General features: G+C 33.0%; 1 protein-coding gene across 1 annotated transcript; it reads left to right on the top strand.

Moving 5' to 3' along the window:
- Positions 1–5,162: 5,162 nt before the first annotated feature.
- On the top strand, positions 5,163–10,958 carry LOC147402882 (putative methyltransferase PMT26). The gene is given in 10 exon segments (XM_086438265.1): positions 5,163–5,321; positions 6,261–6,821; positions 6,824–7,227; positions 7,329–7,478; positions 8,333–8,603; positions 8,691–8,801; positions 8,895–9,069; positions 9,154–9,426; positions 9,661–9,855; positions 10,460–10,958. Coding segments are annotated over 9 exon segments (2,328 nt in total). The 5' UTR covers positions 5,163–5,321; positions 6,261–6,301; the 3' UTR covers positions 10,689–10,958.
- The last annotated feature ends 12,801 nt before the right edge of the window (positions 10,959–23,759 follow it).

Genomic DNA, 23,759 nt, shown 5'->3' with positions numbered 1-23,759 from the left:
TTACTTATTTCCTTTGGGAAATATCTCAACCATTCATTTGAAGGTTAATAAATAGATTTTCTATCGTCACATCAATGTTTGCTACGAGCACCCCAGATGTGTGATAATTTCCATTTAAGATAATTAGTAGAATGCATGTGCGATGCACATGAGTGAAATTAAAAAAATATGAATTATGTGATAGTGGCCTAAAATTATGATGCTTTTATCACGTGCAATTAAAAAAATGATGTAAAAAATCTAATTTTCAAACAAAAATTATGAAAATAAATTACAAAATCAATAAAATTAGATTTTTCTAACGATGTCAAGACAAATCTATAAGAACCCCGAATCATTAAAAAAGATAATAATCAAACTTGTTAACCATTAAATCACAAATTTTATATTCATTTAACCTGTAAAAAAACAGTCTTCGGGCAATGTTGATCAAGAACATGTATTCGAGGCTATAAAATCATATTAGGAAACAAAAGAAAAATGCCTAATAAACTTATTTGCAAAAAGAAATATGAATTTAAAAAAAAAATCAAGTAAAAAATGAATATTCTAAACATGATAACACATACAAAACTTATACATGCTCACCATACAAATCAAAGCATGGAATTTCATAATAAATTTCTTCTCGTCAATTATTTAGTTATAAATGAAATCTTGTTCTCACTCATTAATCCAAATCAAGAGATAAATATTCAAAGCCAATAATAATAAATATTTTAGAAAGAAAAATATTTTTTTATATTTCTAAAAGATACTAATCATTTATGAAAATCATTTTTTAAGAAAACAACTCTGATAAAGTTTCAAAATAAGGAATGTCTTGAGCTCCAATTTCAAAAGGATAAAAAAGAATTCATCTTTTTCCCTGCATAAACTTCATGCCCAAATAAAATAGATAGCTAAGAGAAAGAGAGAGAATAAAATAATATTCATAAATAATATTAAATATAATTATTCATATTTTTAAAACTAACTTATTTCTGCAAATTTGTGAACAAATTGTTTCACCAATAAAAGAACTTTAAACTAAGATTTTCTAAGAGAGAGTACAAAATTTTAAATCTTTAAGATAATTTTTTAAGCATATTGAACTCGTTCAAGTTTGTCTTCAAACCATTATCTTCAGCCTCTTTGTCAAACCTTTTAACTATTACAAAAATATATATATAGGGGGCGGTTCGAGGGACGTGTTAGAAACCGAATGAGAAAATCATGTTTCTCTTTCGTTAGATTTAGAGAAAACAACGGCTAAGATTTCGTCTGACGTCAATTTCAATTGATAAAAAGAAACTCGTTATTTTTAAAAACTCCCTCATTTTTTGTTTTTTTTTTTTAAAGGAAATAACTTTCAAAACACTCTCACAGTCTCACACGAAGGTCAAGTCTCTTCTCTCTCACTCTCTCTCTAATGGCGGATACCAAGAGCGGTTTCTGTTTGGAAATGAAGATCTACCACAACCTACGACCGGCCGTTACCCTCTCTCCGACGATTACCATCCCTCCAGCGAATTATCCACTCTCCATCACCGATCATGTCTCCAATCTCCAACGCTTATCCTCCTCACCGAAAACCACTGCACTGATCGACTCCTCCACCAGTAACCACCTCTCTTACTCATAATTTTTCCATCAGATTGAAACTCTCGTCACCTCTCTTCAAATCCAAATCGGTCTCTCCAAAGGAGATTCCTCTTTGGTAATCTCTTCATCCAACATTCAAATTCTAAGTCTCTACTTCTCTCTAGGTGTCGTTACCCTCTCACCAATCGAACAAGCACCAAATCTGAAATTTTTCGCCAAATCGAGCTTTCCAAACCAGTAATCGCCAAAACGGAGGTGAGTCAATCCAATCCAGCAACGATTCTATACTCATCTAGTACAACTAGACGATGGATTTTATGTCGAGAGTAGAGAGGGAGAGATGGATTTTCTGTCGAGAGTAGAGAGGGAGAGATGGGTTTGTTTGGATTTCTGTCAAGTTTCAATGAAACAGAGAGGAGAAGTTTTGTTTAAAAAAAAAAAAAACAAAGAGAAATGAGGGAAAAGTTGAGGGAGTTTTTTGATAAATAAAGAAACTCCGTTCCTTTAATTGAACTGACGTTTCTCCCCATCTCCCCCGTCCGTTTCTCTCCATCCAACGTATGAGAAACGTGGTTTTCTTATATGTTTTCCAAAACGTCCGTCGAACCCCTCCCATATATATATATATACACACACAGAAATCATTGAGACATTGATTTTCTATTACAAAAACATACATCACATGTGAATGATTTTTAACTTGGATGAAATGTAGATTGTGTAAATGATCGAATTACCTCTATTTTAAATTTATTGAACCCACCTTCAAAGTTTGTCTTCGACCCAATATCTTCAACCTCCTTGCAAAAACCCTTCTGCTATGACAAAAAAAAAAAAGGTATATTATTCCTATCATAATTATTTTTCACTCATTCATGCTCTCTTAAATTAACACATTTATTACAATTTGTAAACAAATCAATTCACCATTAAAAGGACTCAAAATCTAAATTAAGATTTTATTAGGAGAAATATAGGAGTTGAATGAAGATGAATATCAAATTCAATAAAAAATATATAAAAAATTATATGAAAATACGGGGATTGAAGATAGGAATTGAACCTCAAGAAATCTGTCTTAAATTTTTTTTTTTTTTCAGTTGGACTGTTGAAGAATTACAAAAAAATTATAATGGATTAATTAAGGCTTACTCAACATAATAAGATCATTCAAATTTATTAATAGTAAAATAAATTCAAATTGATGGATATTAAATTCATTATAAAAGTAGGATTCCCTCATTTATCCAAATAAAATAGGCACATACTTTTTTTTCTCACAGATTTAAAAAATTTCATAGCATTAACATTAGAAAATTTATCATGTATAATACAACAAAATAAGATTAAACTAAAGAAATAATAGCTAAACTTAATTTTTTCATTAGTAAAAGTACTGAAGTCCATGTAGAACATGTTGTCCTTAAGGTGTTAATCGCCCCCACTCAATCATAGCCTTTGATGCCATCAAGTTCATGGCAGTACACCTCTTAAGATACAACAATGATGTCTCTTTAATGGCGATACAATCACTCGTTGAGATAACAAATTTGACCATGTAGAATGTCCTTCAAAATTAAAGAGTATAATGAAAAAATAAAAATTAATGAATTTTCTTTCAATCTTTTGATCATCTCCATCTCTTTTGATTCTTGAAAAATCAAAATTAAAGATTTTCCTTTTATCTCATCACCCTTTCTTGTTTAGTGGAAGGAGACCAATTTAAAGAGATTAATCTCATTACCTTATTCATTCACTTCTTATGACTCATGAATCAAATATCAAATAACAAAAAAAAAAAAAAAACTTTAAATGTAAAATAAATAATGAAAATTAAGGGCGTGTTTGGATACCAATAGCAGAACTACTGTTCCAAAGATCAGGAGCTAGAATACTCTGTGGAGGAGTTGGAAAAGTAATTCTGTGCATAAATGGCGTTTGATAATCAACTCTGTGAAGTACTTGCAGAAGTACTTTTGTGCTGGAAGTTTGTTTGGGAACCATACTGACTTCTCGTGACTTCTAGAAAAAAGGTCAGAATACCCTTATATTATACTAGTTATTGTTTTTAATTTTTTAGTATCATAATATGCCTTCAAACTATACTGTTTTTGACATTTTAACTATAAATATTAATATAATATAATATAATAAATATTAATATAATATAATATTTTAAATATTAAATATTAATATAATGTATTTAAAATGGGGGTATTTTCGTAGAAAATTAATAAAACAGGGTATTTCAGTAAAGTTAGGGGTATTTCGTAGAAAATTAATAAAGTTAGGGGTATTTCAGTAAAATGAGCCGTTAGAATAGTACTCCCCGCAAGATGCGAAATTGAGAAGTAGGTTTGAGCGACTTTTTCATAAAAAGTAATTTTTTACTTTTGCGCGGAGTAATTCTTCAAAAGAGTTATTTATCTAAATTATCCAAACGACTTCTAACTCCCCGCAAAAGTCAAAAGTGACAAAGGAGTCCTATCCAAACGCTATCTAAGAGACCATTAAAGTAATTCTTTAAAGATCAAAATTAGGATTTTTTTCTCTTCTCTTTTCTCATCTCAATGTCTTTATTTTTTCGAGGAATGTGACTAATTCAAGGAGATTAATAACATAAATCAATTAATAAAAAAATAATAAATGATTATAAATTTTCGAAGAAAAAAAACTGTAAAATAAATAATAAGAATTAAGAGATCATTAAAACACTAAATAGTTATAGATGATCATTAAATTACAAAATAGTTACATAAAATAATAAATATATATAACCACTAATTTAATAAAAATTATTTAGATGTAGAATTGCTAAAAGATAAAATAAAAGGATATACATGAAATTTATTCATAGATAATGCTATTTTAGTCAATTGAAAATATCGTCCCAAACAATTTTCTTTTTATATAAAAAGATAAAAAAAAGAAGATATAGAAGATGTGAATTGGTGTGCTCTATTTAAAATTGGTTTGATAAGAATAATAAATGAGAGATAGAGGAGTAAGAAAAGAAATGTTTCAATACTTTACTTTAGATGGGTGAAATAAGCCATTTAGGTTAAAATTACATTTAATAGATTAGTCAAAATGGGTATGATAAGAAGGTGGGTGAAATGAACCATTTCGGTGTGTGACAGTAGCCCTTCCCATAAAAATATCCATTGATATACGGTTTATTACGAATCCGCGTGTAATCAATTAGTCCAGCTGTCATTTCGCAGAAAAGATTTCCCTTCATATTCTGCTTTCGCGGGAAACGAGTTTGATGCGAACTGCTCATATAAAAAATGCTATGGAAGCAAGGATGAATCGACACGTCATCAGAAGTATGGGTTTGGCTTTGATTTTCAAATCTTGAAAATATTTTACCATATAGTTAATTAATTAATTAATTGGATTCTAACGTAAGAAGAACTTAAAAGTGTTCCACGAGGCATCATACATCAAGATTTATGTATTTTGTAATACAACAAATTCTTATAAAAGCTCGCATGATCGCATCAAACTCGTTGCCGCCGATGCCGTCTACCCCTCTCTCGAATATAAAATTAATTTTAAAATAGTAAAATAAAATAAAACAATAAAAACTAAAGTCTCTTCAACTCTATATATATATTCTCTCCGCCCGGATTCTCTCAAAGTAAAGAGAAGGAAAGTGGATCAATGAAGAAAGCTTCTTCAGATCTATAGTGATATTCTAAGCAAAGAACGGCTCCTGGATTCTCGTTAATCAGGTCACCTTTTATTTCGATCTCTCGTTATTTATAACCTTTTATATCGATCTCTCGTTATTTATAGATCTTTTGAGGTACAGATCTTTAGATGAGGTTTTCGTGCTTGTTTCTCGTTTTTGAGCTGATAATGTTGTATTTTCTCAATTATAGAATGAAAATGTGGATCTCTCTCTCTGTTTTATATGTATTTGATGTAGATCTAGTGTACTTCCATGCGTTTGTTTGGCTTTTATTTTTGATTTTATGTTTTTGTTGGAAACTGCATAAGATATGGACTGATTCTAAGTTATAAAGTTGTTTTGAACTTTGAATTCTTGAATTAAATAAACTAGAAGATTGTGGAGTTTCTCTGCATGTAAATCACCTGGTTTTCAATAAAATTTTAGTGCTTAGTGTTTTTTAGGGTTCATTTTACTGGAAATCTTTTTTTTTCCCTTCAGTATTTTGAATTGTTTTTCTGTTTATATTGTTGTAACTTGTAAACAAAGATTTCCGATTAATATCTGCCTTCTTTCTTCAGATGGATTTGTTTAATTCTGCTCATAAAATCTGATTTTACAGCTACACTTGCTAGTTCTCAGTTTTAAAGCTCTTCTATGTAATAACTTATAATTCCAGTTGTTCGGATTTCCATTTCTGGAATAATTTTGTTTTGATTTTTCTTATCACTCTAGATCTTGTAATTTCAGGTCTTTTTCCTTTTCTGATCTAGCTTCTTACTTATGCTGATTTAATTGCCTGTTTGAATCACCATTTTTCACCAACCCCCCCATTTTGTTTAAATTATCGCAGATCTGCTAATTCCAGATGCGGATCTCCCTGTATTTTACTAATATTTTTGTTAGATTTGTTGAATTTGAAATTTAATGATGTGATAAGAAGATATGTTTGTAGACTTTTTTTAATTGATTTTTTTTTTTTTGTTCTTGCTTCCTTCAGGTTCATACTTTGGAGGGATATTTATACATAAAGAAAAAAAAATGGCATTTGGAAAAAATTCAAGAATGGACAATAGGAAGTCATCCTCCTACTGTTCAACCGTAACTATCGTCGTGTTTGTTGCCCTTTGTTTGGTTGGTGTTTGGATGATGACATCTTCATCTGTAGTTCCAGTGGAAAATGTAGATTTGTCCTCCCATGAGGAGAGCAAAACAGAGATGAAACAACAGGTAATTGAGACCGAATCTCGGCAATTTGAAGATAATCCGGGAGATTTACCTGAAGATGCAATGAAAGGAGACACCGATAATAACAATTCTCAGGATGAAGGCAACTCTGATGTCCAGGAGAATGAGAAGGTATCTGAGCAAACGAATGAAACTAATGCTGAAGAAAATCCTGAAGAGAAGACTGAGCCAGGGGAATCAAAGGCAGATAATGGAGTGTCTAATTCAGAGGGTGGAGAGAAATCTGATGAGAGTGAGAAGAAATCAGAAACTGAGAAGAAATCAGAGTCCGAGGACTCAAATGAAGCAAATCAGGATAATAAAATGGATGGTCAATAGAGGAGAAGAAAGAGGAAAGTCAAGAGAATCAATCTAAAAATCAGGTTTCAAATGAGGTATTTCCTGATGGGGCCCAATCGGAGATTCTTAATGAGACTACCACTCAAAATGGGGCGTGGTCAACTCAGGCCGTAGAATCGAAGAATGAAAAGGAATCTCAACAACAGTCTTCTGGGATCAAAGAGGGTGGTGGCTATGGGTACAACTGGAAAGTTTGTAATGTCACTGCTGGATCGGATTACATTCCTTGCCTTGACAATTTGCAAACAATTAGGAAGCTTCCGAGTACGAAGCATTATGAACATCGAGAAAGGCATTGTCCTGAAGAAGCTCCCACCTGCCTTGTTTCTCTACCCAAAGGATACAGACGGCCTATTGAGTGGCCTACTAGCAGGGAAAAGGTAGAGTGCCTACATCTTTGCCTTTGTATTCAAATGATAAATCATTTTGTTTTTAGTTTCCTTAATGAAAGATGGATTATTATTGTGTGTGTTTCTTGCAGATATGGTACTACAATGTTCCCCACACCAAGCTTGCAGAGGTAAAGGGGCATCAGAATTGGGTTAAAGTTTCTGGTGAATACCTTACCTTTCCTGGTGGTGGAACTCAGTTTAAAAATGGTGCTCTACATTACATCGAGTTCATTGAGAAAGTAAATGCTTCTTTCCCTTATATCTCCTTGAACTATCACTCGTCTCTCTCTATTTTTTTCTCACCTTTTTTTTTTTGGGTCCAATTTCTACAAATTGCTTTTTTTTTTTTGATAAATAATTTCTACAAATTGTGCTTCATCATGTTTCACGTTTTTGAAAGATATAGAAGTAGTTTATTAGAATAGAGGATGGTTGAGGTGAACATCGAAGAGGGCAAAGTGCATGGATTAGCCTTCCCATATTACAAATTATACCCATCTTAAATCTTCGAAGGAAAGACTCTTAAACTCATACAATTTATAGCACATAACTAGAAGACCCAAATGGATATAATAATTTCCTAAAATGATTGCTCCTTCCCTTCAAAAATTTGAATTTGTGTTATACTTGTTGCATGTTTTATAACTGTATTTTGTTTCTATGACACTTCATTCATCTTAGTCATGCTTTCGAGAGAGTTTCTTTGCACAAATTAAAAAAAAATATTTTTGCTGAACCTATTGATAGGAAAAATCTAGTAGTTGACTGGATACTTCTCTATAAAGGAAGGGAGGTATGTACTTTGTGGAATTTTGGTTAGTCTTGAATCACCATTTACTTAAATACTTTTTTTAAATCTTCTCGCCTTTCTCTTTGATCTCTAATCTAATACATATAATAGCTTACTGAAAGAAATGTGTGTTCACTATGTTTACTTTGTTTCGCTTTCAATATAGTTTATCTTCTTATTCTAATAATCTTTTTACTGACTAACTATGAATTTCCCCAAAGAACTGTTAATTGGTTGAGATCAGTTAAACGTTGTCTTTATAAGATTTATGAACAACATTAATTTATTTGGTCTTCACTGCAGGGTTTGTCTGATATAGCATGGGGGAAACGGTCCCGTGTAGTACTAGATGTTGGATGTGGTGTGGCCAGTTTTGGAGGATTTCTTTTTGATAAGGATGTGCTTACAATGTCATTTGCTCCCAAGGATGAACATGAAGCCCAAGTGCAGTTCGCACTTGAAAGGGGCATACCAGGTATATCAGCAGTGATGGGGACCAAGAGATTACCCTTCCCTGGTAGGGTGTTTGATGTTGTCCACTGTGCACGCTGTAGGGTGCCTTGGCACGTTGAAGGTATTTTCAATCTTACAATCGCAATTTGATTCTTTGTTTTAATAACAGATTTTGTTATAGGAGCTCATTGTGATTTAAAATATACAGGTGGTAAACTTCTCTTAGAGCTGAACCGCATGTTGCGACCTGGTGGTCACTTTGTGTGGTCAGCTACTCCAGTTTACAGGAAAGGCGAAGAGGATTCTATGATCTGGAAAGGTAGATACCTCCTTACCTAGTCACTTTGTGTTTAAGAGAGGGATTTCTTGGATAAATTTCTAACAATGTTTCTTCTCATGAAATCTATTGTAGAAATGGCTGAACTAACAAAGAAGTTGTGCTGGGAGCTGGTAGAGATTAAAAATGATACAGTGAACGAAGTTGGTGCAGCAATATTCAGGAAGCCATTATCCAATGAGTGCTATGAGAAAAGACCCGCAAACGAGCCTCCATTGTGCCGAGAGTCTGATGATCCAAATGCAGCCTGGTATCTTTCTTTATTATATGAGTGCATTAAATCAGTTGTTATTTATTCCTTAAAGTTTCTTGACACATGTTTTTGTGGTTGTAGGAATGTGCCTCTGCAGGCATGTCTGCACAAGGTGCCAGTAGATGCATCAGAGCGTGGGTCCCAATGGCCAGAGCAATGGCCGGCAAGGTTGGAAAAAACACCTTACTGGTTAAACAGTTCTCAGGTTGGAGTTTATGGAAAAGCAGCTCCAGAAGATTTCACAGCGGATTACGAACATTGGAAACGGGTTGTGGGCAAGTCGTATCTGAGTGGGATGGGAATCGACTGGTCTACAGTGAGGAATGTCATGGACATGAGATCTGTTTATGGAGGGTAAGCAAAATGAATTGTAGCTCTATCTAAATAGTCTGAGATTATCATTATTGTCAGTGATTTTGCATATCTTATTGATCTTGTGTGAGCTTTAGGCTTCATTGGAAATCTCTTTGTTCATCTCAACAACTATTTGCTCTTGATTTATTTTGCCACACGGTTGAAAGGCATATAGTTCTGTTTAATTTCTTTTCCTGTTATCCTGATTGTGCTTTTCCATGGTTGTGTTTACAGTTTCGCTGCAGCTCTGAAAGACTTGAATGTGTGGGTCATGAATGTGGTTCCAATTGATTCACCAGACACGCTTCCCATAATTTATGAACGGGGTCTCGTTGGGATCTATCATGACTGGTGTGAATCGTTTAGCACCTACCCCAGAACTTACGACCTTCTTCATGCAGATCACATCCTCTCCAAACTCAAAAAGAGGTACTAGTCATATATTATGGAAATTCCAGTATTAAACCTCAATAAAGAGAATCATCCACACATGGTTTTCAGACCCAGTTTGTGGTCTAGTCTATGCACCTACCGAGACAAAGTTGTCTTGGATTAGTCAACTCATCTTGAACAAGTCAATACCTGTCAAAGCGGTTAAAATAAATTTTAATAGTGTATATTTTTAATAACATAAATATATTATGTTATAAACTGAATTAATAGATGCTCAAAACACAAAATTGCACTTTACTTAGATTTCAAGGCTTCAAAATTTTAATTTGGGTTTGTAATGGGGAATTTGTGGTTCAGTGTTTGTTAGGGTCTTGGATCTCCATTCCAAGCCTGTATGTAGTTTTTTTCATCTAAAAACAGATTTACAATTCTGAAAATCAATTGTTTTAGATTAAGAAAATGCCAAAACTGTTTGACTCTAGAGAGTTTTGAAAACTTGGCGGAGTCAATGTTATGGGCAATTCACAATTAATATCTTGCTTGGATACTTCCGAGTCGAACCATGTGCCTATTATGGTTCTCATTATTCTTCTTCACTACATCCTTGTCTTATTTCTGGGGAATGATTTTCCGACTGCAGATGCAACTTAATGGCGGTGATCGCAGAAGTTGATCGGATACTAAGGCCAGAAGGAAAGTTGATTGTGCGTGACGATGTGGAGACCATCACTGAGGTGGAAAACATGGTGAGGTCTATGCAGTGGGAGATTCGGTTGACTTTCTCCAAGAACAAGGAGGGATTGCTGTGTGTTCAGAAGAGTATGTGGCGACCCGAAGAGATAGAGACAGTCACGTCGGCCATTGCTTAAAGCTTTCGGTGCCACGTGTCCAAGATTAGGTATTCTTTTGTAGTTTTTTGCTATGATTCGTAATTTAGATTTATGATAATTGTAATCTTCTCCTTCTCCGTCCTCAATGTTTTACTTGTGTTGCTTGTTCTTTTCTTAAATATATACTCATAATCAGAAATCCTTCTTGTTTGTTTAATTTTCTTATAGAAAGGAGAACCCTAAGTTTTGATTGTAAAATCACATTTAGATATATATCAATGGAAATCTATGCATTCTTGAAGGTGAAAACATCTCTATATTTCTCATGGAAATTCAGATACATTTCTCTAGATTTTGTACCACTTGTAATGCAGTTTCTGAGTTACTGAACCCTCACTTGTAGTTTATATAATGTATGGATGGGAAATATCGAATTTACACGTCTCTTCCTGAGTGACGTAAAGGCTTGTGTTTTCCTCCGGCCCATAAAATTCGAACTCATCCTGCCGTGTGTCCTATCAAATAAATCGCCGCTATAAGGTTGGATTGGATTACAATCGAATAATAATTGTAGAGGGACTTTGTGTTTCACACTGCATTGATGCGGTGGACATAGATTATTTCCTCGAGATACGACTGTAATATGATTATGTCCGTCAGTGCAGTGTCAAATGTAGTGTAAAACGAAGTCCCTACAGAATGACTCAAGTTTTTTTTTTTTTTTTTTAATCTTCATTTTCAATCTTAAATTACCTAAATGCATTCCGTTTCAAGTAATTTTTCAGTCTCTTGGTTAAAGTTTTTTATACCCTTAATATTCTATCACCTTAATCCTTCACACCTAGGGACTTTTGGAAAAAATATTAAAGAAATGAATGAATTTTGAGTAAGAAGTTCAATGATTTACGAACTAGAAATTGATAGGTCTTCGGGAGAAAAATGAGGATTTTTTAGCAATGGGTAGAAGGTGGGACTATATATGTCATTTTGCATTAATATACAATAAAAGACTAAGGTTAAGGGGGGCCTTTCATCAATTGGAAGATGTATCTCAAATATTCACCATAAATGCCCAAAGAGCAATTCCAACCCATGTCTTGAAAATTTGGCTCCAAATTGACTTTTTTTTCTTTGAATTTAGAGAAGGTGTTTTCGTTCGAACCAATTTGAGCTTTAATTGGTCACACCTTTAAATCATTATTCATTCTTTAAATCTCATATTGAATGAAAATAAGTAAAGGGTAAAAACTCTATTTAAAATATGTTTTATAAAAAGATGAAAGTTAAAATGACATTTATGTAAAAAAGTAGGGATACAATGGGTATTTAAAATAGTGAATAGTGATTTACAGTCCAACTCTAAAATTTTCCAACGTCTCTAGATTTAGAGCCTTGAATAGTGATTTAGAGGGATTGTCAGAGATTTATAAACTGGTTGGAGCTAGGTTCGGATATTTTTGTTTATAAATTTAGAGACCGGTTGAAATTGCTCTAAGAACATCTCCAACAGTGTCAACTCAAGTTCCATATAGTGTCTCAAAGATGGAATATTCTACAAACGATGCTATATTTGACATTGGTTTTAGAAATTTTTTTCCCTGAATGAGTATCACTGTCTAAGATTGTACTTTTTTCCCTGAATGAGTATCATTATCTAAGATTGTCCTTTCTCCTTCTGAGGAGAGTACAATTTTAAAACTTAGAAAATTAGGCAAGTCAAAATCATGTTCGGAGATATCTACAAGTTACAATTATTTTAACATCACTCGGATGTCATTAATTTTACAAGATCCAATGATAACTAATGGTATTGTAAAAAATATTAAAAAAATAGATGGCATATGGGTGATTGTATAGAAATAATTGTCAGTCTTAGATGTCACCCCAACACATCCCTGTACATATATTCAATAAAAATGGTGATTCTCATAGGTTTTTTTTTTTTTTTTTCCTAGGTGTGAAGGTTACATCAATTGACTTCTCAAATATCTAGTAGAATCAAGAGTGAAGTTTTTTTATTTTATTTTCAAATTGCCAGACTGGTTAAGGACTTTGTTCATTCCATGCATTATAAAACAGTGATGTCTATCGACGAATCTTTGAATTTTTCCCAAATTGACCACGATCCTATCCATTCTCAGCCAATTTTTATTTATTTATTTGATTGAAAATTGATTCGGAATTTTATGCTTTCACATTACATGCTGAAAATCCCCCTTTTTTTAATGTTGTTTTGTGGTGGTCGGTCCCGCGCACTCCTGCAGGCTGTATCTGTATCAAACATGGAAGCCAACTTTGCTGGTGAAGGTCTTATCTGGTCGGGTTTATCTCTTTTACATATTTCTTATAAGGGTTGTGTTGGAGTAAAATTGTAATGTACATTGATTTGTACATTTTAATGTCGTGGTGCGTCCATAACCATGGATTCTTTTCACTCCTATCTCAATGAAAAGCATCTATGGTTTCGTGTGCACGAACACATCAAAATCTACGAACAATGTACATTTTAATATTACTTCAGCATTATCCTCTTTATAAATGTCACTTTGGAATTGAAGCCCAAACATTTGCATCTTTATTTGATAAAATAAATAATAGAGATCATTTTGATGGTGATCTAAATAATTTTTTAAGAGTAGGGATCCATAACAGTGTCCCGGACCTAACCAAGGTCTGGTGGCACCCCATTTTATGCCACATGGTTTTTCTTGGAGGTTGCACTGACTGACTGTAGGGCTATGTGGTCCTTCGATGAATCTAAAAAGAAAATAAAATATCAGTTTGATTGGTGATGTGCATCCATTGATTGTAGCATTGTCTTAAAAATGATTTTTAATCATTGGATTTGAACTCTTTTACAATAACTTAGATATAGTGGATATAAGTTATCAAACACTATGATTTTTGGTATGTAGGTTCGCCAAGGAATGGACCACATATCCATATGGTCAGTGAGTTCCAAAAATGTCATGTAGTATAAAATGGAGTGCCACTTGACCTTAGTTAGATACATGACACCAATTTAGATCCCTACTCGTTTTTGTAAGAGTTGTGATAATCTGACTACCTCACATGGCATACTCAATCGACTCTCTTAACGTGACAAGTTTGAGATTTGTGGATTTTGTGCGTCTTGGGATGCATGATTCTCTCGAGATACACATTTTTATTGGAAAGTGCAATTTTATATCCTAAGACATATAGGTCCACGGTTTCAAACTTGTCACACCAGGAGAGTCGATTGAATGTACCACGTGGGATAGTCTGATTTTAAAGCTCTTCCACGTATAAAGGTATGGCCGCCTTACAAAATATAAGTTTGACCTTTGGTCATTGGTGAGGTAATTCAAACGTTGCTCATTGATTGAGGATTGATGAAGACCCTTTCGTGAAAGTTTTAATTAATTAATTTTTTTATGGGTAACTTTGAAATATATCCATCGGTTTTGACGTGTATTCGCGATTCTTGAAATTTTCAAAATGATTACAAGTTCTTTAGACTATGATTTTCCCTAATAGATTAAGAAAAATAATTAAAATATCTCATCTTTGACCCTTATAAAATGAAGATGAGGTGATTACTTTAGATGCCCCTCTTGATATTGAGATTTCTCATAAGGATTTGAAAGAATTAAATAAATCAATGAAAAGAAAATAAATAAAGAAGATGATTTTTTCCTTTCCAAAATTTGGAAAAATTTAAGGTCCACTAATAAAGGATAAATCCAATGGGAGGGTGTCATATCATCTAGTACATCTACAATGAATTAGTTTTGATTTAGATAAGATATTAGTAATCAACAATCATAAACTAATCAATTTAACAAAGTAGCACCTTCATTAGAAAAATAAGTATATCTAGAGATTCAAAATCCCACGAAGCAATGAATTCCACCCTCTAGGGTCTGATTGACGCTCAACTCAATTAGTTGCATGTAGAATTTTCTGAGGGGACGATGCGTGTGATCGTAGGATTAGTCTCACCTGAAGGGTGGGAATACTCATGAAAAAAGAAAGTATATCTAGATACATCAATGGATCAACTCCAGCTTTGAATTGTTAATTTTTTGGTTTCAGTCCATGGGTTACGATTCTAGTTCTCATATTAATTAAATTGGAATAAAAAACATTACAAAAAAAGAAAAAAAAGAATTATTCTTAAACTATTGGTCTCTATCAATTTTTAATGATTTCGTTTGTCAATCAATTTTGTTCCAAGAGGCTGTTTTTAATCATTTCCAATAAAAAGGGATTCAAAACCAAGGTTTTGAGTTTTGGTTAGATGTGTACCCATTGATACTTTACAAAAACCAATCTCAACCATATAAGCCGGACATCATTTGTCCAATGTTTTTGGATGGAAGAACATCTCCCCATCTGATCTCAACATGACGTTGCAAGGATGACGTATATTGATCAACCAATCACAACCTTTCTTCATTCTTAAATACCTCTTCCACCCTCAATTACACCTCCAGTATTGCCACTCAGCTAGAGAGAGAGAGAGAAAGGAAAGAATGAGTGATGGTGGGAATCAAATCAAGAGTGGTGGTGGATGGCGCCAACAGAAGGAGAAGACCCAAGATGCGGCCAAACAAAAGAAGGGTAGTGGTAATTTTGCCACTGTGGCACCTCCCAAGAGAGGTGGGATTATGAAGAAAATTGTTGCTGAAGTAAGTGCAGCTCTATCTTCTTCACCACCCCATCATCACAGCTCTTATTCTTCTCATTGATCACACGTGTAATGGCTACTAGCATGTTTGTTTCTCTTATTGTAAAGTGGTTAGGGCACCCTATACGGCTGAGCAGGTCTGACCAATTCTAATGCTTTTAAAATGAGAAAATCTAGTATACCCTAATTCTTCCAAGGAATTGGGTTATTTCGATTTGATTGACCAAATTAAATGATTTTAGTGATTTGTATCCAAGAAGTGTATGCTATGATATTGGTGCTTTTCTCCTTTTGGTTCACTATTTTTTTGGAATTTGTCCTTAAGATGAGCTCTTTTAACTGACACGAAGATCATAACTCCGCTATGAGATCACACATCCACACCTGGCCGAGGACTTCTTTGTTTCACACCTTAAGCTTTATTTTTCGTGTTGCCGATGGCTTACACCTAAATTGGATTCTAGACCTATCTTCATAAGATAAAGATGACCATCATTTTCTAATCAAATCATATAATTCCTAAATAAATCAATCACATATTTTCAAATTGGAAGAGGTGGTAATGGTCAGATCTCGATCTCAAAATTGTCAAGGAGAGGATTTGAACTCAAGACCTCTTCCTTTTTGGAAAGAGAGATCCTGGCCACTACACCTAATACTCCGATGTTAAAATCATCTATAATTTCATGCACAACATCGTGCACATCATTGCACGGTTCCTTTCGTTTTTGTAGGTAAACAAGTGTTTGTGGCTAAGATGAATGTTGGTTCAACAGGGTGGCAGGGGCAGAGCCACTAAGGACATGGGGGGCAATTACCCCAACACCCCAACAGAACTTTGTGATACCCTTGTATTTTCAAATAGGTACATGTCCCATTTACCTCCACTCCCTCATCTCCCTCCTCATTTGCTCCCACCCCCTCGTCTCCCTCCAATTTCTGCACCCCCACCCCTCCTTCCAATTTTTGGAAAATGATATTGCCTTTTAATTGAGGATTCAATCTCTAAATTTCTCTCCCAAACCATTCATTTTCAAGCTCTTCAAGTGTAACATCAACTATAGTTTGCCCTCACTACAAGAAAATCTTGGCTCCACCTCTAATCCTAGGTCATGGTATCATCGGTCCATATGCCTTACCAACTTATCTAAGTTGGACACCTTTAAATGTAAATCCTCTAGACTATATGATATGATACAATATAATATATGGGATACACTTAATCATATATTATAATATGATACATTGCATCATATATTCTATTACCTGGAGTATAATAAACTGACATGCTTCAACCATCGTTTCAAAACTTGGTTTGACATCTGGTTTGGTTCATGGAGGAGATCGGGATGTTTTGGATGAGTCAACTTGTCTCACACGAGATAAACCAATAAACTTGTTTTACAAATATTTATTCATACATATATATTTATATAAAAGATGTTTACATAAAATCATATTTTATTTAGATAAGATGTATTTAAATTATGAAAAAAAAAAAACAATTACTGGCTCGGCCGAGTTTTACTAACTCGGACAATAATTTCAAAATCTTGTCCAAGTCATTTATCGTTTATCTTGTTAGATTATGCATAGTTGAGATGCCACATCTATCCGTCTCACTCACGGACGAAATTTGAAACCAAGACTATAGGTTGTTCTTTTCTGTGGTGGGGGTTGAGCTTTGTCGGGTCTTACTTGGTTTGGCCCACTCTCTTATCACCTTATCTCCCGTTAATTTGATAACCCTGTGTTGGTTATTGTTAGATTTCAATAATATCGGGAACATGGTCGTCATCAAATATATTGTCCCAAGATATTGATTTTGGGTTGGTTGAAATATCAATTGTGTCAATAAAAACAATTATTATTTGGATAAACCATTTAAGTAGGGGGCCATAGGAAACGGAAGTGAGAATGGTACAGGATATAGAAAGAAAGCTTATACTGTCACACCAACTTTTACTAACACAACCCATTTCATATGTAAATCACTAAAGAATTAACACACATCTCGGGTGGCGTAAGTAAAAGATGGTATGGCAATACTTAGCCATCCAAAATAAATAAATAAGTAAAATAAAACAAGGTAAAAGTGGATATTGCTGTTTAAATGTAATTATGTAATTACTATTAACCTACACAGTAATCAAAATAAAATGAAAAAGTCTAAAAAATTAGAGAGATTTACTGGCAGATTTTTATTACAAAAAACACTCTTGGAGTTCTAACAATTCTAAAAGTACCTTACTTTATGAGGTTTGTTACCCACCAAGCCTCACTTTATCAAGTATGTTATTGAGCACACCCAACATCATAAAATTCAAGTATATTGGGTTAATTTATTACTTAACATGATTGGGAGTGGAATCTAATCGCATCAATTTGTGGCATATAAAAATATGATATGATGTCACATAGAAAAAAAAAAAAAAACACAATTAATTTTCATCACTATATTTTAATTTTAAAATTGAGAGTTCAATGACTATCCCTTTTCAACACTAACGATCAAGATCTATAAAAGATTTTTATTTTTGAATTTTTTATTTTTAATCTGAGCTTTTCCATGAAACTTAGAATGCTGTGCTATTGGATTGTTAATTTGATAATTCATCTGGGCCAATAACCCTTAGTAAGATTTGAAATTTTACTATCTTAGTCATGTTAACATAATTCATAAAGTAAGGGTCGTTCAAGTAACAAACTTATAAAGTAAGGGAGTTTTTATAATAACATTATATACAACAGATAGTAAATCTCTTAAAAGGGTATGGAAATAATTACACAATGTGTCAGAAGGTATGAATCCAATACCCATCTTTGTGTTTTATTTATTTTTTTGGGCATGATTCGGTGGGTTTTTCAAAACCTTATTCACAATTTGGTAATTATTTCTCCATAAAAATCTGCTGTTGGTCTAATATTGAAAACCACGTGGTTCAAAAGAAGTATGCGTTTATGAAGAAATGATCAGTCACCCTAAATTCGATTTTGGATACGAATGTCTACCTATGTCAATCAGATCTGAATGTATAACTAATAACTCATCATGCAGAAATGACAAAATAAATTTATTATTTAAGATTAATTACAACAGAACACTAATTAGTACATTAATAGCAAACTTACCCTTATAAGGGCTGGGGGACGGATACAACAAAAACAAAGAAACAAGATAAATTTCCTAAACCGTACGTGATCAAACTTTTGATGAAACTGGCACACTAACCATTTTAATTCCCAAAATATGTCAATTTTTTTTTTTTAAGTGACTATCTTGTAGATATAAAGTAATTAGATCACTGATATTTATTTTTTTAAGTAACAATCTCTCAGATGATCAGAAAAGTGACGATCTCACAATTTCGTTATATATATATATATATATATATATATATTTAGTGAGATCGTTACTATATAAACTAACTAACGAGATTGTAACTTTGAAAAAAAAAAAAAAATCAGTGATCTAGCTAGCAACTTTATAAGTGCAAGATAGTGACTTAAAAAAATAAAAAATAAGATATCGTTGTTCACATTTTGGGAATAAAAATGAATGGTAATTTATTCAGCTGAATTTACCTAAGAAGCAAAGCCTGATCACGATGCAGGGGGATTAGGAGACGAAGGTGATACAGTTGATCTTATTATATCAGACACAATTTGACGCATCACTCCCCCTCTCTGGGGTGGGGCCATTTTAGGAAAATCACCACCACCACCACCACCACCCCTCCTTCGTTGGTCCCTATCTCCTTGATTCCTGCCGTTCTGTCTGTTCCCTCCATCATCACCGTTCATTTGATCACCACTGTTGATCTCTCTCTCTCTTGAAGCGTTAAGAGTTGGAGATGAGAGTGTAAGAATTGGAGAAGAGTGTCAAGGTGTGAGGGTCAGGAGGAGTAGCGATTAAATTAGATAGAAAGTAGTTGGGCTTGGGCCCCACGTGTCTACGTCATCCGTTAGTGTCAGCAAAAGAGAAAATAAACGCACGCGCAGGGACCCATACATGATACATACCATCTTTTTCTCGTGTCGTCTTTTCATTCATTTACGGTGTGCGAATAGATTTATTTTCACTGAAAATCGATAAAGAACTAAAAAAATTATTAATTTACCGAGTCAACACGAAGTTCACTGAGTCTGTTAGGAATTATGCCGATTTATATAAACAACTATATTATTTTTTTCTGGGAAAAAGAAAATATTATACGCTCAAAATATAAAAAAAATTTATATATTTTTTTCTTATCACCTGATAAGATAAATGCTCATATTAGGTATCAAACTCATGATCTATGGGCATCAACTGTTTATTGGTCTGAAATTGTCATTGAGACAATCCCTCACGATTTATGTTTAGAGAATTTAATAATTTTGATAAATATTTTATTACTCAACTCAATGAACATCCATCTTGAATTGAGTCGACTCTTGAGTTGTTATTTTTTTTACTGTGTTTAGTGAATATTCTTCAGTCTTGAGCTGACCATACCCCCAACAACAATTGTGCACTAATAGAAAAAGTTGGTAAAGTAATTATTAAATGTTTGCAAAAATTGACTACCCAACTCACCAAGTCGAATTAACAAAAACCTGAGTCAAATATCAACCCAATCAAGTCATCTCATAATCCCAAAAGAAACTCAGTCAAGTTGTGCTGTTATATTTAATATTTTTTGCACATAATAGAAAAGAAATATTATTATTTTTCTAAAATAATAATATATTTATAAATATTTACAATTACGTATCCGAGTCAACTCTTGGGCGATTGTCATAACTCAACAAGTCAATGAACATTAGAATTGAGTTGAGTATACGAGTTTGAAAACTATGTTTGAAAATGCATCCACTATCACTTGAAAGCACTTCCAACTCTCACGAGGAGTGGAAAGCAAAATCTAGGAATGTTATGGAATTGGTTGCAGATGAATAGTTGTGGGACAGTTGCATTTCAACCTAGAAAAAATACCCATTTTTATATTGTAAAAATATATATTATCCATCGTACGGTTGTACATTTTCTTTATTTTTTAAAAACTAATATTAAGAAAAGAAGAAGACATAAAATATTTGAGCTTTCTAAAATTTTTTTTTTTTTTCACAAGAGAAAATAAAGAGGGTGAATTAGGCACTATCAGAAAGAATATTTGAGATACTATTGAGTTTAGTCCCACATTAAACATTCAATGCTTTGTCCTTTTTCGTATAAATTCCTGGGTCTCTCCACTTGTTCTCAATTGATTTTGAGTTGGACCCCCAAATTTATCATGGTATCATAGTGGGTCTTTCTTTCTTGCACGTCACTTAGTTCATATCTTCACATGTTTTAGGTCAATCTGACTCACACTTTTCTCCTTGTAAGCTCTTGGATCTCTTTACTCATTGCCAATTAATTTTGTGTTAGACCCCCAAATTTATCAGATACCTTGTGTTTTCTTCAAATATTTCAAAATATTTGCAAGACTAACAAAATATAGTCTAAATGCCATTGTCTTGAACCTCTAAGGTAAAATTATGTACTCTAATCTTCCAGCTTTAGATTTTATCTTCTTTAACCTCAACAATCTATTAGAATTTATAAGTAGAAAAATGAATGGTTTCTATTAGAAATATGATGGATTGAAGACGAAGTTGAATGGATTAAAAATAATTCTCCCCCAAAGAATTTGAAGGTGAATAATTTTGTTTTTATTTTTGTTTTTGCTAGAGGTTAAAGATAAGGGCTTTTAAGTCTCGTTTAATTAATCTTCCATAGTAGACATAGATCATGGAGGCATATCCATAATTTTTAAACTCGTCCGAGACCGAGACGTATCATCCGAGTTAACTCGGTATCAGAATTGAACGAGACCAACTCACAAAGTCATTTTTTGGTCGAATTTTACGTCTCACAGTTCATTTTTTTTTGAGTTATCTCACGAGACGTCTCAAACATATCGAAAAACTCGTCCGAAATGATTCGATATCGGAGTTGAACGAGACGAGACACGATACCAAGTTTAAAAACTATGGGCATATCATCAATTTCAGAATGCAAATATAACTCAAATATTCACCAAAATGGGGAGGGGCATAATTAAATCACCCAAAATAAAATTATAAAGCCAGACTTGACCTGTAAAGTGACCAAATATGATTGATCTGACTTGGACTTAACAATTTTTGTGTAGGTTTGGTCCATCAATCTTGATAAATGGGTGCGTTGGTATGGACAAGATATTTGAGACCTCAAGTAATACCGACTTCATTTATGACAAAGCCCATATTTTGTTTGGTTAGAGATAGAAGACAAAAAAAGAAAAAGAAGAAAAGAACAGGGACTGACATGGTAAAAGCGGATATAAAGCCATTTGTACTATAATATAACATGTTGAGAGAAAATCGAAATGATGAGTTAGAATCGTTGAACTGGCGCCAAATTTTGGGTGAAGGCAACGACAACCGATGATGGATGGAAACATTACATGTGCACTTTGGTCTGGTTCAAACTAGAACCGAATCAAATAATATGGTTTTGAATTGGTTAGATTTGATTTATAATGAATTTTGATTCGATTTCGAGTTAACAAAGTAGTAAATCGATCAATTTGATTTGATTCTTGGTTCAAGCCTAATATAGAATCGAATCAAACCGAGAATCGAATTATTATATTAATACAATTATAAATAAATATTATTATTTTTTTAATAAATTATAGGCATGTTTTATGAATAAATTGATTATTATTCTTATGGATAGATTAATAACATTTTTTTTTTATGGATGGATTAATGACTTTCTTTAATTGATGGAAAAACTAATCCTATATATAGGGTCGGGTTCTTACGACTCCTATTACGACTTACATTACGACACACCATTTTGTCTTATATGGGTAAAAATGTTTGGAATGGATTGATTTTTTTTGTGAGGATGATCTCTAAGGTGAGGATATCATTCTTGCCAAAAATCAGCTCATTATGAAACTTCTAGCCCTTTGTTTACAAGTTGAAAAATTTTAGACCGTCCAATTTTTGTAAATCAATTTTGATTGGGTTAGAAGTTTTGGAATGGGGTGATTTTTTGCTAGGATGATACCCTCATCATAGAGATCATCCTCACAAAAAATCAGCCCATTCCAAACATTTTTGCCCATATAAGACAAATGGTGAGTCGCAATACGAGTCATAATAGGGGTTGTAATAACGCTATCCATATATATATATATATATATATATAGAAGGGGGTGTTCAATGGCCAACTTTTGCCAAAAAGTTTGCCATTGAACGCTACCCATATATATATATGAGTCACGTTCAATGGCAAAGTTTTTAACAAACGTTTTGGCAAAACATTTTTCAAAACATGAGTTAGAAGTTTTGGAATGGACTGATTTTTGGTGAGGATGATCTCTACGGTGAGGAGATCATCATCACCAAAAATCAGCCAATTCCAAAACTTCTAACCCCATCAAAAACAGTTTACAAAAAATGGACGATCCACGATTTTTCAACTTGTAAACATGGGTTAGAAGTTTTGGAATGGGCTGATTTTTGGTGAGGATGATCTCCTCACCGTAGAGATCATTCTCACCAAAAATCAGCCCATTCCAAAACTTCTAACTCATGTTTTGAAAAATGTTTTGCCAAAAAGTTTGCTAAAAAGTTTGCCATTGAATGCTACCCTATATATATATATATATATATATTACTGAATAAATACATTACTGAATTTTTATTGTTATTAATGGATAGATTAATGACTCATTATATGAAATTTCATGTTTATATTTAGTAATTTTTATTAAAAATGTTTTGATTCAATTTGATTTTTAAGATATTGGCAACCTGTAGAATCGAACTGAAGCAAATCGACCTTAGTCCAATTCAAGTTGGTTTGGGCCCATGCAATGTAACTAGTTTTTGTTGCTTTTAAGTTTTGTCTAAGAACTCCTCACGTGGGAAATGTTTTATTTTAATTTTTGACTCTTTTATTTATTTATTTATTTACAACAGTGAATTAATAATTAATAAGATTGTATAAATAATTAGTATAATTCTTAATTGATAGATAAAAATAGTGAAAATAAAATTCATTTTTATCAACTCCAATAATTAAGATAAGATGATGATTATATGAGAGGGGGTAATTAAAAAAAGTATTTCTAGGTTAAATTTCCATGGATGGATTTAGTATTTAAATGGATGGGCACACATTAAAGTACAACAAATAATGATTTTCATAAGAGCATTTTCGGTTAACAATCCAATTTCTAAAGAATATTTATTGACCTTTGCCTAGACCACACGTTAAGAGGACACCTAAATGATTGGAGATTTTGGGTGTTATTTATGATGATAAATGATAATAAATGAAATTTGGTGTGCGGTCTGTCCACACACGACACATCCATAAGTGGTGTCATTGCTATATAGAATAGTCATTGCTC

This window comes from Akebia trifoliata, chromosome 4 (assembly GCF_017979445.1).
Source record: "Akebia trifoliata isolate Shusen 1 chromosome 4, ASM1797944v1, whole genome shotgun sequence".
NCBI lineage: Eukaryota > Viridiplantae > Streptophyta > Magnoliopsida > Ranunculales > Lardizabalaceae > Akebia > Akebia trifoliata.
This window is presented reverse-complemented; position numbering and strand designations above follow the sequence as displayed.